Here is a 16,135-nt window from a genome sequence, read left to right on the forward strand (position 1 = left end):
GAACTTTTCAGGAACTTTAGATCAAAATGCAAACAATATTCCCTGAAAAGGAGATTTAATTAACATATGGGTAAGCAAGGCTAAAAAATTATTGAAACACTAAAAGGCAGTACGTTTCGAGCTGTTACCAGCTCGTTTTCAGGTGCTCAAACACACAAAAACAAGCAAAAAATTGAATGGCGACCTGACCCCAGCCGTTATCACGTAACCACTTAGTGTTTCAATAATTTTTCAGCCTTGTTTACCCATATTTTAATTAAATCTCCTTCTTTGTTCATATATTCGGGCTATGTTTGTGTGGTTTATCGTTCCCTGAAAAGTTAGAAAAAAAAATTCGGAAGTTTACCAGGTAATTCGTGTTTTATCAAAGACAATTTGGCAACGCCTGAAGGTTCATACGGCGTTTTTCCTTAGCACGGCAGTGTTCGAGGGCGTGGTTAAGGTGCATCGATCATAGGATTAGAAGAGCCCAGAAGGACGCACTCTGTCCGGCAGATTCTACTCCGATGATAGCTTGCACTTTAACATTGTCGTGCTAGGCAAGAACGCCGTAACTCCAGCAAGATTTTCCCGCGTTTTTTGGAACATAACACTTCATAAAATGAAGACTGTTTTACCCATGCACCTCAAATTTTGAGGTTAAATTCTTGGTAGTATTTGGACAAGAATTCTGTAAAAACATTGTCCCAAGGTACACGAGTTGTTCTGCTGTAATACATTGTTCCCAAAAAATTTAGAATGGCGTTTGCGGCGTTTTTGCGTTTCAAGGCAGAACACTTCTGCATCCACATCTTAATAGACCACTAAACAAGGTAAGGATGAAAGCATCGCGAGACAAGTTTCCGCATTAAAATCCTAACACGTCAAACTCGGTGAACACGTTGAAAAACACTACTTGTAAAGTCAACTCGGAAAAAGAGCCTTGGAGGACAAGGTGCATAACTGCGATTTTTGAAAAAATTACGTGTTAATGGATTCAACTAAAACTCATCTTCAAATACATTCTGTGAAAATTTCATTTACGTGATAGAATCGAGTTCAGCGAATATCGTAAAAACTTTATAACACAACTCTGACGATAAGGCCTAGGCTTCAAAAAGCTCGACCTATTATTCTGATTCACACGATAAAATGTCAGTATTTCCTATACAAACTTTGAGACCCTGTCCACGAGAGTGGGATTTGAGGAACTTATTCGACGTACTGCTCAGTTCCCGGAACTTGTTCTTTAAAAAGAGGCATGCTGTCCACACGAGTTCGCCCGAACCGACACTGGAACTTCAATAAAACTATACAATGATTGCAAAATAATACATTATTACGGGTCGCCAAAGTAACAAAAATAAATGTCAAGACATGTAAAGGACATAAAAAACAAGAACTAACAAATTCACATCATAAGAAACATATGAAGAAGCTCGGAGTACGGGGAAGTTCCGGGTTTTGGAGGGATAAGTTTTTAGCTCAGCTAAAACTTGTTCCGGGAACAACATCCTCGAACTAAGTTCCGCGAACCGCGCTCGTGTGGACAAGGCCTTATATTAATTCTAGCACTTGGCTACCTACATTTCAAGATACATGATAGCGTGATTCTGGAGGCTCCTAAGGGGGCAAAAACCACCGTTCGGCCGATCGAATCGAGTGAATCGCGATCCCTCACTTGTGAATTTTAAGGCCAGTTTTTGTGTGGATGTTGTGCACTGCGTGATTCTGGAGCTCCTAAGGGTGCAAAAACGACCATTCGGCCGATGAAATCAAGTGAGTCGCGATCCATCACGTGTGAGTTTTAAGCCAGTTTTTGTGCGGATGATGTGCATTACGTGATTCTTGAGCTGAAGCTGAACTTTGTGGCAAGTTGCACCAGCACTTAAGCGGTTTTAAACATAAGGGAAATTTGAGGATTTTGCAGGAATGTGGTGGCGCTGGGTCCGAATTTTAGCCGAGATCCAAGCGTGGCGCCAAGATCTGTGGCTCATTGCACCGTAGCTCCCGCCACATCGCTTTCGAGACAGGGATCATTACTTGACCCTTAGCATGTCTCCGTGTTTAGACATCAAATAGGTCCCTCTGAAAACTGTAACCCAGAACTCAGACGATGCCAACAACAGTGGCGCGAAATAGGTAAAAAAAACATCCGCACGAACCCGTGAAAAAATAAAATGGCACACGACACTCCACGAGCATTACTAACTTCCGGCAAGAGAACAATGCCGCTATTAACTCATCGTGGTCATTCCCAAAACTGGCATCCATGGCCCATGTCCTCGATCTTAATTAAACTGATACGACTCCACATCAAGCCAAGCAGATAACCCGTGGATACCCCCGCCCGATTCGGGGTCCTTGCAGGTACTCGGAAGTAATGCGCACAGAATTACAGAGAAGCGCGCGCGGTGTAATTAGTGAGTGCTTTTTGTGTTTATGTTTCGTGTCGCGTGTAGCAGCCGCGATACACCCGACGAATATCTCAGTCCAACGAGTGTCTTTGCTTCAACACGCGGCTCACTTAAATGTTTCGTCCGTTCCTGATTATTTTGTTCCAAAACTAAGAATTTCGGTCGTGAAAATGAACTTCTATCGTAGACCTACGTTCTTCTTCGCTCTCTCTCTCATCGTTGCGTTGGTAAGTGTAGTCGAATGTTTTCGCTTCACTGGAAAAAAAAAACACATTGGATCTAGAGTCCAGACTCTTAAAAACATCGACAAGAAAAAGTACTCTTGATTCAATCAGAATCTAGCTTAAATCAGAAACCAAGCCTCTTAATTTAAGCGAATTTCGTTTCGATTCAAGCAAAAGTCCGATTGAATCAAGAGTATTTTTTCTTGTCAATCTTTTCAAGAATCTGGACTCTGGATCCAATGTGTTTTTTTCCCCCAGTGTTTGACAGTGCTGCCGTGCTAAGGAAGAATGCCGTAAGAGCCTTCGCACGTTGCCAAGTTTCCTCCGATAAAAACTGAGAATACTAGAAAAATTGTGAGTATTATTTTTCAATTATTCAAAAAAAATTGTACGCAGTTTAATCTAAAATATCTGAAAATTTCACAGAAAAATATGCATGAATGTTGTCAAAAATACATGTTTCATCGAGGGAAATTTGGCAACTCTCGAATGCTAATACGGCGTTCCTTGCTCATCACGGGAGAGTGATACATGTGACGCGGAAAAAATTAATTCATGTGATTCACCATGCTAGAGATTTGAGTTACTATACTTGAGGAGAAAAAGATATCATCATTGAAATCAAATCGAGTTTGCATTAAACATCGGTGCAAAGGGTAGGCTAGCACTCAACGCATAATGTATGACCGCATTCTACGATGCGGAACTAAAACTTGCTGATGACTCAGTTTAGAAACAACGGAGATGCAACTTACTTCTGTAAACAGATATTTACTTCTTTTAGACGAGACAGAATTGGTAGCTAAATTATTGTAAACAGATTTTTTTTTTCTTTAACAAGAGGAGGGCTTGCCTCTGATAAAATAAAACCTTATCTTGTCAATAGTTTTTATATTTTTAAGAAAACTGCTTGAGTACTGAGCTGAGCGCGCATTGCAAACGATAATTAATTTTCGCATGACAAATGCTTGCATATGGTGGAAAAAGATTCTCGTCTTGTTGATATGTGTTAGGTTCGGTGCAAAATATGGACGTAAAGTTTGTACTGCATAACTCAGCGATCCATCGATTTCATGTCCTAAACATGAAAGATCAGATTTATAAAAGCTTTTTCTCGAAATGACGTTCTGGCGACCCTATAAACTTGGAAAATCCGGTTTGGTTTAAAATTGTTGGCGTTCTTCCGTCCAAAAATGTGAAACAATTAACTGTTCTATGATTGCCGATTGCTGTATCTATGACTCAATTTTTAGTTATCGTTTGCTACTGTTCCTTTTCAGCCAGACGTTTACATTACATCATCCTTCCCTGCAATATTTAACTGATAAATTCGTAAGTTCCTAATGACAATGTATCAGTAGCTTGTGTAAACATAAACTGATTAGAGTCAGGGCCTGATGATAGCGGCGATCCATAGAATGCTTCAAGGGTTCAGAGGTCATTTAGCGGTTTTGTGGGAGTCTCAGTTCAATTTATTCTGCTCTTTTTTAAATTTAACAAAATACTATACAAATTTTTAAAATAAAATATACAAAACAAAAAAAAGTAACAAAGCCCCCAACTAAGATTCACCCTTGTTTAGGGTGGCGTCTACTACAAACTTGAATTTGTAACAAGTGACAACTGGCCGTCGGTATGCCGAAGGGCTCCCTAAATTTGGAAAAAGAATGCGGCTCAGATAAAAGTTCGAGCATTTTCAGCTCCACATTTTTTTGAAATTTCTGAGTATAGACCCTTCGTATCATTTCCGCATTGGAGGATCCAGCCAATTAACAACATTGTCTTTTCTCCATTTAAACCTGGGGATATGTATCGATCCTTAGGGAGGCCTGTCGCTCTGACAAGAATCGATTATTTAGCATTGGTTTAAATTGAGGAAATCCAATGTTGCCAAACTGCTGAGTCCGCCTGTTTCCGATTTGCATGCCGGCAAGGAGCGGTCACACCTCTGAGTGTCCATCAAAAGTATGTCTTTAAGGTGATTCGATGGAAGCCATTTTTTGCGCCAAAGCGACGTGCGATATATCGCATCGATTAGCTCCATACTTTCAGCTAATTGTCGCATTTGCTTCAAATTTTGAGATCGCACTTCTGTTGTCATGGGACTGAAGAACTCGTGTACCTAATTTGACAAAGAAATTCAACGTAATAAAGGCGTGGTTTTTTTAGAGGAAAAATACAGCATTCAATACTGATATCGAAACTGCACTCGAATGCGATATATTCCCTCTAAAAGAACCGCGCCTTTATTACGTTGAATTTCTTTGTCGAAGGTAAGTGAAGGAGTCTCATGACAACAGAAGTGCGATCTCAAAATTCGAAAAAAAAATGACAAGTAGCTGAAATTATGGAACAAATCGATGCGATAAATCGCACGTCGCTTTGACACAAAAAATGGCCTCCATCGAATCACCTTGCTTTCAGGAGGGATCCTTCATTTTGCCCTCCCCCCCCCCACTGTCTGATAAATCCGTCGCTTGGCGAGTCCTGAGAAGTGGGTAATGTTAGTGGCATTGCGTGCTTTGCGATAAAGTGATCGATCTACCATTTAAACCTATGGAAAAAGGATCGGTAAACAGGGTATTTGCAACGAACACCTTAATAATCGATTCTTAACCATAGCTTCAAATGGAGTAAACCCGATGAATCGGAAAACACGCCCCGCCACTGGGTAATATGGACGTCAAAGCTCTTCAAAACATGTATGAGTAAGATTCGAATACAGACCCTTACAACGAAGCTTTTCTCCAACACACAACAGTGTTGCAGCCGGAGGAATATCCCTTAGGGATGGTTCCGGCGTCATCCGGGCAGGCATGCAGCCGTGAGTTTGGTTTAGTTGGTCGGCTCGATCTCGATCCCCGATCTCCCTAGCCAGCTCCTGATCAGAGCCTTTTCTAAATTAGAGCCTAAACCAACATATGATAGTTTAAGCATCTAGATGACCATCTGGGCGAAACCCACCTCATGTTGGGGTGGTAGTGCGAAACGGATGGAAATCGAAACCCCCGACTTTGTTTAACACAGCCGGCGGAACAAGATGCTTAAATTGTCATATCTTCGATAAGATTCGCCACTTTTTCTCCCGGAAGAACTACAAAAAAAAAAAAAAAACGAATTTATTATTAATGAATTAATTATATTGTGAATAATTATTATTTTCAGATCGCGACTGAGACATCCGCATCTCCAGCGCCTGATGGTGTCATAGACAAGATTAAAGGCTTCTTCTCTCATCCCAAGGATACTGCAGAGGAAGCTGCGGACAAAACGAAGAAAACTTATGATGATGCGAAAGACGGAGTCAAACATGGATGGGATGTGACCAAGGAAAAAGTCGGAGACGGGTGGGATGTAACCAAGGAGAAAGTCGGTGAAGGGTGGGATGCAACCAAGGAGAAAGTCGCTGAAGGGTGGGATGCGACCAAGGAGAAAGTCGCAGATGGGTGGGATGCAACCAAGGATAAAGTCGGAGAATGGGTGCAAAAGGGAAAGGAAGCTTTGAAGCACGACAAGTGATAGGGTTTCGTGACATGAATACAATACTCAAGTCAATCGTTTTTACGTTGTTAACAATAACACCCTTGTAAAACGTGATCGAGTCAACTCCTACTTAACCAGCGAGTTAAATTTGCCTATATTTCGATTTATTTGACTCTCGCTGGGTCTTAATTTATTTTAATTTTAACTTTTAATCGTTTATTGATTAACTTTTAACCCCTCAGGGGTTGTGGAAGGACCAGGTGCTGTGGCGTTGCGTTAGGCGTCGCGGGGAAAGGTAAGTTGAGTCCCAAACGATCTTTTAAGGGTAAGTTGAGTCCCGTCAATTAATCACCCATAGGTAAATTGAGTCCCGTCGATTAATTCCCCATAGGTAAATTGAGTCCCACTGTATTTGCGTTGGTGGAAATAAATAAAAATACGAAGGCATCGTCAACATCTCCTTCACTTAAAAATGGCAAGCCGAAGAAATATGTATTTTAAATAATTGCTGAGTTCAGATCGAGAGTCTTTATACACGGTCACTAAGCCGCACTTTTGTATGTGGCGCCACCAACTCTGCCCAAGATGAAAGCAACATCCCTTAAGTCTAACATTCGGCCATACTCAACGAGCTGCTTTGTGTATACCTTCTTCGAAGTCCAAAAAAACTTCTTTCGGTTGGAACTTTAAACCTAAATATTCACAGCGCTTGACGACAAACCGAAGTGCTGTTGCGTACGTATCAGTTTTTTTTGTCAGGCAATAGCAAGAAAACCAATGGAACAAATCGACCTTTGTAGTAACCATGAATCGTGAATACTTGCAGATAAAATTTAAGCTTTTTACAATCACTTAACTTCACAAAACATTTACTTCATTTCTTGCCTTTCACGCACACTCTCCCATCCTCACACATACAGTGATAATGCTACCGGGACTCAATTTACGTACCAGCAATTAGGAGTCGGGACTCAATTTACCTTCTCCCCTAATGACCTCAATGCATTGGGACTCAACTTACATTCGTCCGGCGTCGCACAGCGCCACAGGGCGCTGTAAAAGCGACTGTTACGTAACTTAATTGCTTAAAAAGGCCCCTGAGTTGGTCTCAATTTGACTCGACTTATATCCAACATGGGTACATATCATTATTTCGAATAGTGTAGTCTTGAACCTTCCTTTATTTGTCTAATGGTACACTGTGGAGAAATGCTTACGTACTTTGTTCTTAAATGGAAAGGAGCCTCCAATGAACAATCCCACCAAAGGTATTCCGCTATTTCAAGAAAAATATCATTTGTTTAAAGTAAAACGATATCTAGCTGTTACGATTAATTGGACTACATTTTGCAATTAGGAACTATAAACAGCCCGGTTTAAAAACAACGTACACTGGAAAAAAAACACATTGGATCTGTTGGATGTTGGATCTTGTTACAAGGCGAAAACGGAAACAGCCGATTGAGCACAGGGGAGAACTTCATGAGCGCCGCCGCCCGCGGCGCACTATGGTCCAAAGCTCAAGAATAAGAAGAAAAAAGTCGGATAATGACTGAAAGATCACGAAAGTTTCGTAACTGATGTTTCTTGAGTCGCTAATTTCGAATTTGATGTCAACTTGCCTACATTTTAACACCCTGACCTATTAATTGTGGACAAGTTTATGGCACGCTGCGGCGCGACGCGGCTAGCATCCAGCTCGAAACGCGCACTGACGCCTACAAACCTAAAGAGATACTTCAAGCATTGCGCAATAAGTGATGACGCCTACAAACCTAAGGGGATACTTCAAGCATTGCGCAATGCGTGAAGTATCCCTGTTAGGTTTGTAGGCGTCAGTGCAAGTTTTGTGCTGGTAGCACGCCGCGGCTCTCCGACGGACGGGTGGGGAACTATTTCTTGCGGGAAGAGCTCCCTGGCGGAGAAACTAGTGTATCATGTTATTTTTTTTCTTCTTTTTTTAATTTTTGACTTTTAAAATTACACACTGGTTTTGTGACGTAATTAATGAAATCTCAACGCTCAAAGTGTAATAATGAAAGGCGCATACTGGAAAAAAAACATTGGATCTAGAGTCCAGACTCTTGAAAACATCGACAAGAAAAAGTACTCTTGATTCAATCAGATTTAAGCTTAAATCAAAAGGAAATCCGCTCAAATTAAGAGGCTGGGTTCTTGATTTGAGCTTAAATCTGATTTAATCAAGAGTAATTATTCTTGTCGATGTTTTTAAGAGTCTGGACTCGAGATCCAATGTGTTTTTTTCCCCCCGTGTATGTGTCATTAATGTCCCTATACACATGAGTGTCTTTACAAATGATCCAGAAATTATAGTCCCAAATTGCAATATGTAGTCCGATGTATCTTCGAGGGGTATTAAAATGTCTAATTGATCTTTATATTTTCTCAGCGAATCAACGAAACATTTGTATCAGAGAACATCTAGTCGAGTCAACTTCCCAGTGTAAAATAAATTCATCGATGTGTTAGGAATCGTTTTTGCGTTTCTCTGAATTTGCTCATGTTTTGCTTTACTTGATTGTATATATTGTACCGTTTAATTATTTATTTCTTTATTTATTCAATGAAGGAAAGAAAATTATCGTTTTCAACAATTTTGTTCAAGTTTGGCGTGTTTTCCTTGCCCTTACAAAAACTCCAGAGGCTATCTCGTTTAAATTATGGAATCAATTTGTCAAATTGGTACCTGGTGGATCGGGTAAATTTATTTAGTTTTTCATTCAATATTTCGCCCTGTACTTGTTTCCAATGACCATTTCGATAAAGCAATGCCATGTATATATTATGTGTTTCTTACTTGAGCTTATTCTCAAGATTCACAAGTGGCATCTGTTCTTTAAACAATGGACTATCTCCATTTGAAAAACAAGGTTCATGCACAAAAAGCTAATGATGTCTTAAAATGTGTGTCTTAAATGTGTGTTAATGATGTGTTCAGGCGGCAAATTAATTTTTAGGGATGCAAAATACGAACTCAAATTACTCTGCGCTACGTCTGCTGACCGTTAAACTTAAAACAAGCTAACCTCTTATTTGTCTACTGCTATTTCTTCATTGCAAAACGTCGAGTTAACCGCCATTTTGTTTTTCAAAATATGTCTTTTCGACTCATGACAAATGTTCTTTTAATGCCAATCGGGGGATATCACAAGAAGGTTGACACACCTCAACCATGATACAAAAGATGAAATTTATGAGTATCTCACAGCATCTGCGTGCAATCTAATTTCTTGTCTGCCCACAAAATATAATAGAGCCTGAGAAACTTAAAAGAAAAATGTGTTCTTCACTGAAAAACTTCACCCGAATTGCATTCTTGGCAACAAAGGAGTTAGAATTTTGGAACATGATTTTTTCTCTAGAACTGACAGAGATTCGCCCATTGCCAGTTACCGGATTTCACAAAAAAATTAAGACGAATGGCAAAAATGTGTGCATTCACAATGAGGCGGCAATGTGCAATGAAGCGATTCGGTTCCTCAAAATTCATGCGGTAAAAGTTTTATTGATTAAGCTTGTTTTTCATGATAATATACTTATAACATGCAGTTTTGGCCTCATACGTTCTGAAATTATCAGTCCAAACCGTACTGTGCGTTTTTGTTATTTTGTGTCGCTCTATTTCGATACACATTTATCCGTCGAACATTTTCTTTATCTGAATATTTTATACTAATTTCATTCTACGTTTCGTTTACGGACAAATTCCTAAATCATTAACTGGATCACGTAAGCAGAAATGAACCAAGCCACATCGGTCATTGCCACATGTAATTCAGAAATTTAATTTTTTACATGAAAACGGTAGTGCGGCTTTTATTGCAAATATCAGAGAACTATGCATTGCACAGGGCAATTTCCTTGGCATTCTCAAAGGAATTCGCACAAACGTTCTTTTGTAAAAAATTAAATTGCCTAGTTATTTGACAATTGCTGATGTGGCTCGGTTCCTTTCGGCTAAACGCGGTCCGACTGATCACTCCGCCCGAAAATAGCCGTCTATACCGGGTTCTATTTATTTTCTCATGTTGCAAAATAGAGACACCAAAACTGTTAAAATTTGCGTTTGAATAGAGGTAATAGTTAAAATTTTCCGGGGCAGAGCTCCCCGAATTTCACCCGCCCCTTACAGGGGAGCGACCTAAAGAAGTTAGGACCCTCTTGTAGGGGCCTCTGAATCATGATCGTCCCCTGACTTATTCGTTACGAGTCCGCCGGCGAGCTTGAGTATATGATCGCACCATTTTACACTCGTCGCCGATGCCCCTTCAATCCTAGTTGACGCAATACCTCTCTCATTAGTGCAATCGGAATCAGTGCTCTTCGCGGTGTTGTATGTACCTACAGAGCTACGCGGTGAAAATGTGAGCTTCCTTGTAAGAAGTAGAGACTTGATGATTCCCTCAAATTTACGTCAACCTATATTGCTAAGATTCATTTATAGAAATATCTATTGTTAAAAGCGGCGTGGTAAATTTTGAAAGATTTTAAGGCGAACTGATTTGAAACATTCTGAGACGGGCATACTACAAAAAGATTGCAAATTGGGAAGGTTTTAAACACAGAATCTGTGGAGCTAGTAAGATATATTTCGAAGGAAATTAGTCAACACTGGTAAAAAAAACCTTTTGGTTCAAGAGTGCAGTTTCTTGTCACTGGGTTTAAGAGTCTTGAACTCTTGTTTCAAGTGGATTTTGCATTGAAACAAGAGTCAAGACTCTTAAATCCGGCGACAAGAAACTGCACTCTTAAACCAAGAGGTTTTTTTTACCAGTGAAATTAGACATTTTATCAAATGCCTGGGCAAGTAGTCAAATTTTGACGGTTTACGGAGTTCTGTAAATTAAGGCGAGGAGTTCACAGGTTTTCAATATTTTGGGAAGAATATTACTTCAAATCCGCAAACTCTCCTCGTTCCTTCCTTTTTAAATGCCTTTCATACATTTAAATGTTAAAATTGTAAAAATGCTATGTTTCATGACGTGTTGAAAATTTCAAGATATGTCCGTCTAGGCACAAAGAATCGTTTAAAATAATTCTGTACGCTGAATATTTTTACAGGGAATCCTTTCTTACAGAAGCAACGATTTATTTTCTCTTAAAATTAGGAAATTAATAAAGATTTTAATCTAAGTGAGAATATTTGCCTACGCATTTGACTATTTGCTTTCGACATACAGTAGACTCTGGATTATCCGGCTTCGTATTATCCGGACTTTGGATTATCCGGATCGATTTTGCAACCATGTAACTACGTACGCATTCCGATAAGTGAGCGGATCCGCGGAGAAGCGGTCGCAAGGCATATTGGCGCCTGCAAGGCTGAAGAAATACTTCACGCATTGCGTCAAACAGTGAGGCCGGCGTGGAAGGCAAATACTTCTCGCACTACGCCAAACGCAGTGCAGTCGGTTAGTTAGCCTAAAACGCACATTAGCGGCTACAAGACTGCATGAAAACTTCACGCATTGCGCGCTTTAATCGTTGTATTGTAATTTATCGTTGTCGGCTACCATTCACAATCACCATTGCGTCGTTCAGTTTGGCGTTAACCTTTTAAATTCGTGTTGGTATGTACATGATGTATACATAATAAAAATACTGTGGTGTTGGTCGATGGTGTTTGTGTTTACTATTTTTATCCGAATTTCTTCTTCATCCGGATAGGGCCCGGCACCATTAATCCGGATAATCCAGAGTCTACTGTATATACAGATTGAGACGGGCATCGTGGAAAAAGATCGCAACTTGCGAGTTGTTAACGAAAAAGGACCTGGTAAAGTGGGTATCAACAGATCGATACGAGTATAGTGTATAAAGAATATAAAGGTTGCAAATTGTGAGAGTATTAAACAAAGCAGTTATGGACCTGGTAAAGTATCAGCAGATATCAACATGTAGCCGTAGTTAGAAATCTCGGTCTCAGCACCTGAATAGTGGTTACGGACCTCTATCGTGGAACTTCTTCTGTGTCTCTGTGATAAATCTCTTTCTGGTTAACACAAATGGGAGCCTGAGGGGTTTTTCATATTAATATACTATTATATTTTTGTTTGCTGGTCGAGCAAGGGGTTGCATCCACCCAGAAACGTCTCACGCATTCTGTTTGTTATTAGCCGTGGATTCCCATTTCCTGAATAAAGCCATAAAAGATACCTGCAGGGAAGGAAGCTATTGCTATGGCAAACAGAATTTTTTGGGATCAAAGTATCTCCAAAGAAAAAAAGAGATTGATATACAACATCATAATCAAAAGCATTCTGACCTACGGCAGTGAAGTATGGCCTATGAGTGATCGTACCAAAAAGATTCTCAGTTAAGGCAACTGAGATGGATTTGGTGCACACAGTTCCGTTTGGCAGGAATACGTCCAATTTTCGTTATGGAGGCCTCCAAATGCCTACATGTCTGCAATCTCCCCATTTGGTCCTCTAGTGACGTCACAAGCTTATATCTCTGGTAAGTAAACCCTCATACTGATTATTACCCAGCCTGTCTGCCATGCTTAAGAAAAACGCCGTATGAACATCCAAGAGTTGCCAAATTTCCCTTCCTAAATTATTAATTTCTGAGACAAATAATGAACATCTCTACTTGGAATCTTCGGATACTTTTAGTCACACTGCGAGAAAAATTCTCTGGAAAATTGAACGAAAAATTTATACAAATTTTCCAGAAAATTCGTATTTCCCGACAGAAATTTGGCAACGCACAAAAATTCACACGGCGTTCTTCCTTAGCACGTCAGCGAGTGCGCTAAGTGTTCCAAGCACGGGTCTCGACGTCATCTCGGTGACGCGAGCGCCAATTGGACGTATTTCTACCGAACGGAACTATGTGCATTATTACGTGATCCCTGTTATGCATATATTCTTACGGGTCTCAGGGCTCTTATCTTAATGCATATAGTTCCGTTCGGCAGAAATACGTCCAATTTACTCACGATCCAGGTTGCCTGATTGAAACTTAAAGCGTCGCGTTAAACGTCAGGTTGACGTGGATTAAGAGCGTAATTGAACGGACTCCGGCAGCGCGACAGCGATTTACCCCGAGTGACCTCGAGAGCTATTCACCGAAAACAAAGGGGCGCTCAGATTCCTTTTCCGAACTCCTGTTTGCATTTGTGCGACGCAAACGGCGATTAGTCAGCCGGCCGGCTCGACGTACTTGACAGCGATGTCAAATGAGATTGGCGGACGTTCGACGAGTGCACCGAGGGATACAGGTACACTGAAAAAAAAAATTCTTGAGATGTTATTTTGACTGAAAACGTCGTTTCTTATCGACGAAATTTGATTTTTCTCAGTTAAGTCCGTGCAGATTTAACTTAAAATCAATTTTTTGAGATATAAAAGCGTTATTTCATTATCGTCAAGTTCAAGTTCAAAAAACGAATTACAACGTTTCTTCAACTCGAAAAAACTGAATTTAAGTTAAATCAGCACGGAATTGATTTTAGAAAAATTATGGACAGGAAACGACGCTTCAAGTTAAAACAATATCTCAAAAAATTGAGACCTAGATATTAGACCTAGACCTATATAAAGATTCCGTAGACCTAGTCTTCTTGACGGAAAAAAAACGGTTCCAATTAACCTACGGCCATGCTCACAGTCTTTCCTGAAACATTCGCTTTTCGCAGGGCGGCCCGGTCTAAAATCTACCGGTTCCTGTTCGATATACTGACCCCGGCAGTAGAGTGCTAAAGCCACCCTCAATAGAAAGGATGTTTTCATGCTAGTTGACCCCAAAGAATCCGAGTATTAAGGTCCCATAACATTCCGGGGCCTCGCTAATGGGGTACTAGCCAAGCCGTAGACTTTTTACATTAAAAAGTTCAGGGTCTCCATCTGTTATCGTACATCAGGGAGACCCTCGAAAACTTTGAAACCGTTAAAATCGGATTCTTCGCCGTCAATTTTCTGATCGTCTCACGCGGTCTTCGACCTCGGTAGACGGTAGAAAATCAGAGAAAATAGCCTGGCACACATGGTTTGGGTGGGACCCCCTGCATGTTGTACGGAAAGCAGGGTGTTTCATGATTTTCTGATTGATGGGCGCATAGTATAATGTGGTGTGGGCCTCCTTAAAATGCGCAACTTCCAGGGGAAGGAGAGGTTTACACTGACTTCATAGGGAAACTAAAAAGGCAAGACGTGTCGAGCTGCCGCAGGCTCTTTCATTTGGACTACATTTTTAAATTGGGAACTAGATTTTTTGACTTAGTTAAGAAACAACGCAAGTACCATCAGTTTCCCCCAAGCACATAAGTAATATCATGGATTAATTACAAATTAAGTCCATTTATGTAAATGTCGCATTTATGGCACACTTAGGATGCTCTGCAACACCTTACCAGAACTGGATTCTACCAAGATAAAGATCTTCCGGAAGCTGCTTTCTATTTACCTCTTTTCGGATGCGAGAACCACCTTTAAAACGGGCTTCACAAAATTAGTCAGATATTGAGAGGTTCCATCATAACAAGCACATGTGGCAAAATGCGACTCATTGAGAGAAGTAGTTCTCAAATTTTACGCGATGAAATTTTCTTTACTATAAATTTCAATGTACTTTTACATCATTTGGTGCAAAACCGATTTTAAAAAAGTAATGAAATGTGTTACAATACAAGTACCTAGCCGTGCGCTTAAGATCGGCTGGCAAAATGGACCAGGCAATCAAAGGGCGTAATCTGGAGGGGAGGAAAGGCATCGGAATGATGAATGGTATTCTTCGGGACCAGACTATATCTAAAGTGTTAACAAAAAGAGAATTTATATAACTCCATCATCAAAAGCATTGACCTATGTCAACGAGGTATGGCAGCTGAAGAAACGGTCCCTGGACATTCTTACGGCAACCGAAATGGACTATTGGCGTGAATCGGCCGAAGGGTCAAGGAAACATCGCGTTCGGAATGAAAGGGTACGTGAAATTTTGAGCGTCGAAAACAACATAGTGCATGATATTTTCACACAACAGCTTGTCTGGTATGGGCATGTGCAAGGGATCCCAGATGGTAGGTTTGCCTAAGAAGGTTCTGGATTGGGTCCTCCCTGGCAGAAAATGTAGAGGACGCCCTGCCAAATCGTGGATTGAGGGAATAAGGCAGGAAATGAGGAGATGCGATCTGCCGGAGGAGCTATGGCAAGATCGCTGTCAGTGGCGGTTGGGTGTCGCAGCGCGCACAGTAGCACTATAACAGCGACTTATTAGTAGTAGTAGTAGTAGTAGTAGTAGTGATAAAATGTGTTCCATGTGCGAGAAAAGCAGGTAATTTGCAATGCAAAAAAACTGCAACTTATTCAAATTGAATTGCGATACATAAAAATTACAAGAGCCCCTTCATTCAGAGAACTGACAACATACATAGCAATGTGTTTACCATGTGATTCCAATTTAGTAATGTCTGCGCTACTTGGGTGGGATCATGCCGTTCCTAAATTATTTGGTGATTTTGATAGTTTTTGCAGCTGCATGATGAAGAGCTTAAGCACAAAACGTCCTACCTTTGAGATGTTTTTAGCCCATGGTTGACGTGCACGGTGTTGATATAGCCCATGGTGTCAAGAATTCTTAAACATGCTCATTTCCTAATTTCCCCCTGATTTTCGATAAGAGGTCATTCCCGAAAGTTTACTGATAATCTGCGAAATCTTCAGTGCACATTCAAATTTTTAATTCGAAAAGCGTCTCTGATGTATACTTATATTACATGGTCAATGAATGCGTCTCTGAAATTCCCGTTTTCTAGGAGAGATTCTCTTACTTCCCCTAATTTTGCCTTATCATTCCCCAATAAATCCCAAATTTTTCCGGGTTACCTCAGCCTAAACACCCTTTTTCTAGCCTTGTACACCCACGCATGTTGCTTTTACTCTTTCGTGCTGATAAAAGGCGACACTAAAAAAAAGGCACAGGCTATAATGGACATACAGGCTCAGAGGCCGAAAATTGCGGGTGCTGGGGCCGTAGCTTCGAATCCTCCAGGTTCTGCGCCTGGGAACT

General features: G+C 40.5%; 1 protein-coding gene across 1 annotated transcript; it reads left to right on the forward strand.

The window, feature by feature from the left end:
- The first annotated feature begins 2,356 nt into the window (after nucleotides 1–2,356).
- LOC109042872 (uncharacterized) lies at nucleotides 2,357–8,728 on the forward strand. Its single transcript, XM_019059872.2, has 2 exons — nucleotides 2,357–2,623; nucleotides 5,786–8,728. The coding sequence occupies exons 1-2, from the start codon at nucleotides 2,363–2,365 to the stop codon at nucleotides 6,137–6,139; spliced, it is 615 nt and encodes a 204-aa protein (XP_018915417.2). The 5' UTR covers nucleotides 2,357–2,362; the 3' UTR covers nucleotides 6,140–8,728.
- The last annotated feature ends 7,407 nt before the right edge of the window (nucleotides 8,729–16,135 follow it).

Source organism: Bemisia tabaci, chromosome 9 (genome assembly GCF_918797505.1).
Source record: "Bemisia tabaci chromosome 9, PGI_BMITA_v3".
NCBI classification, from domain to species: Eukaryota; Metazoa; Arthropoda; class Insecta; order Hemiptera; family Aleyrodidae; genus Bemisia; species Bemisia tabaci.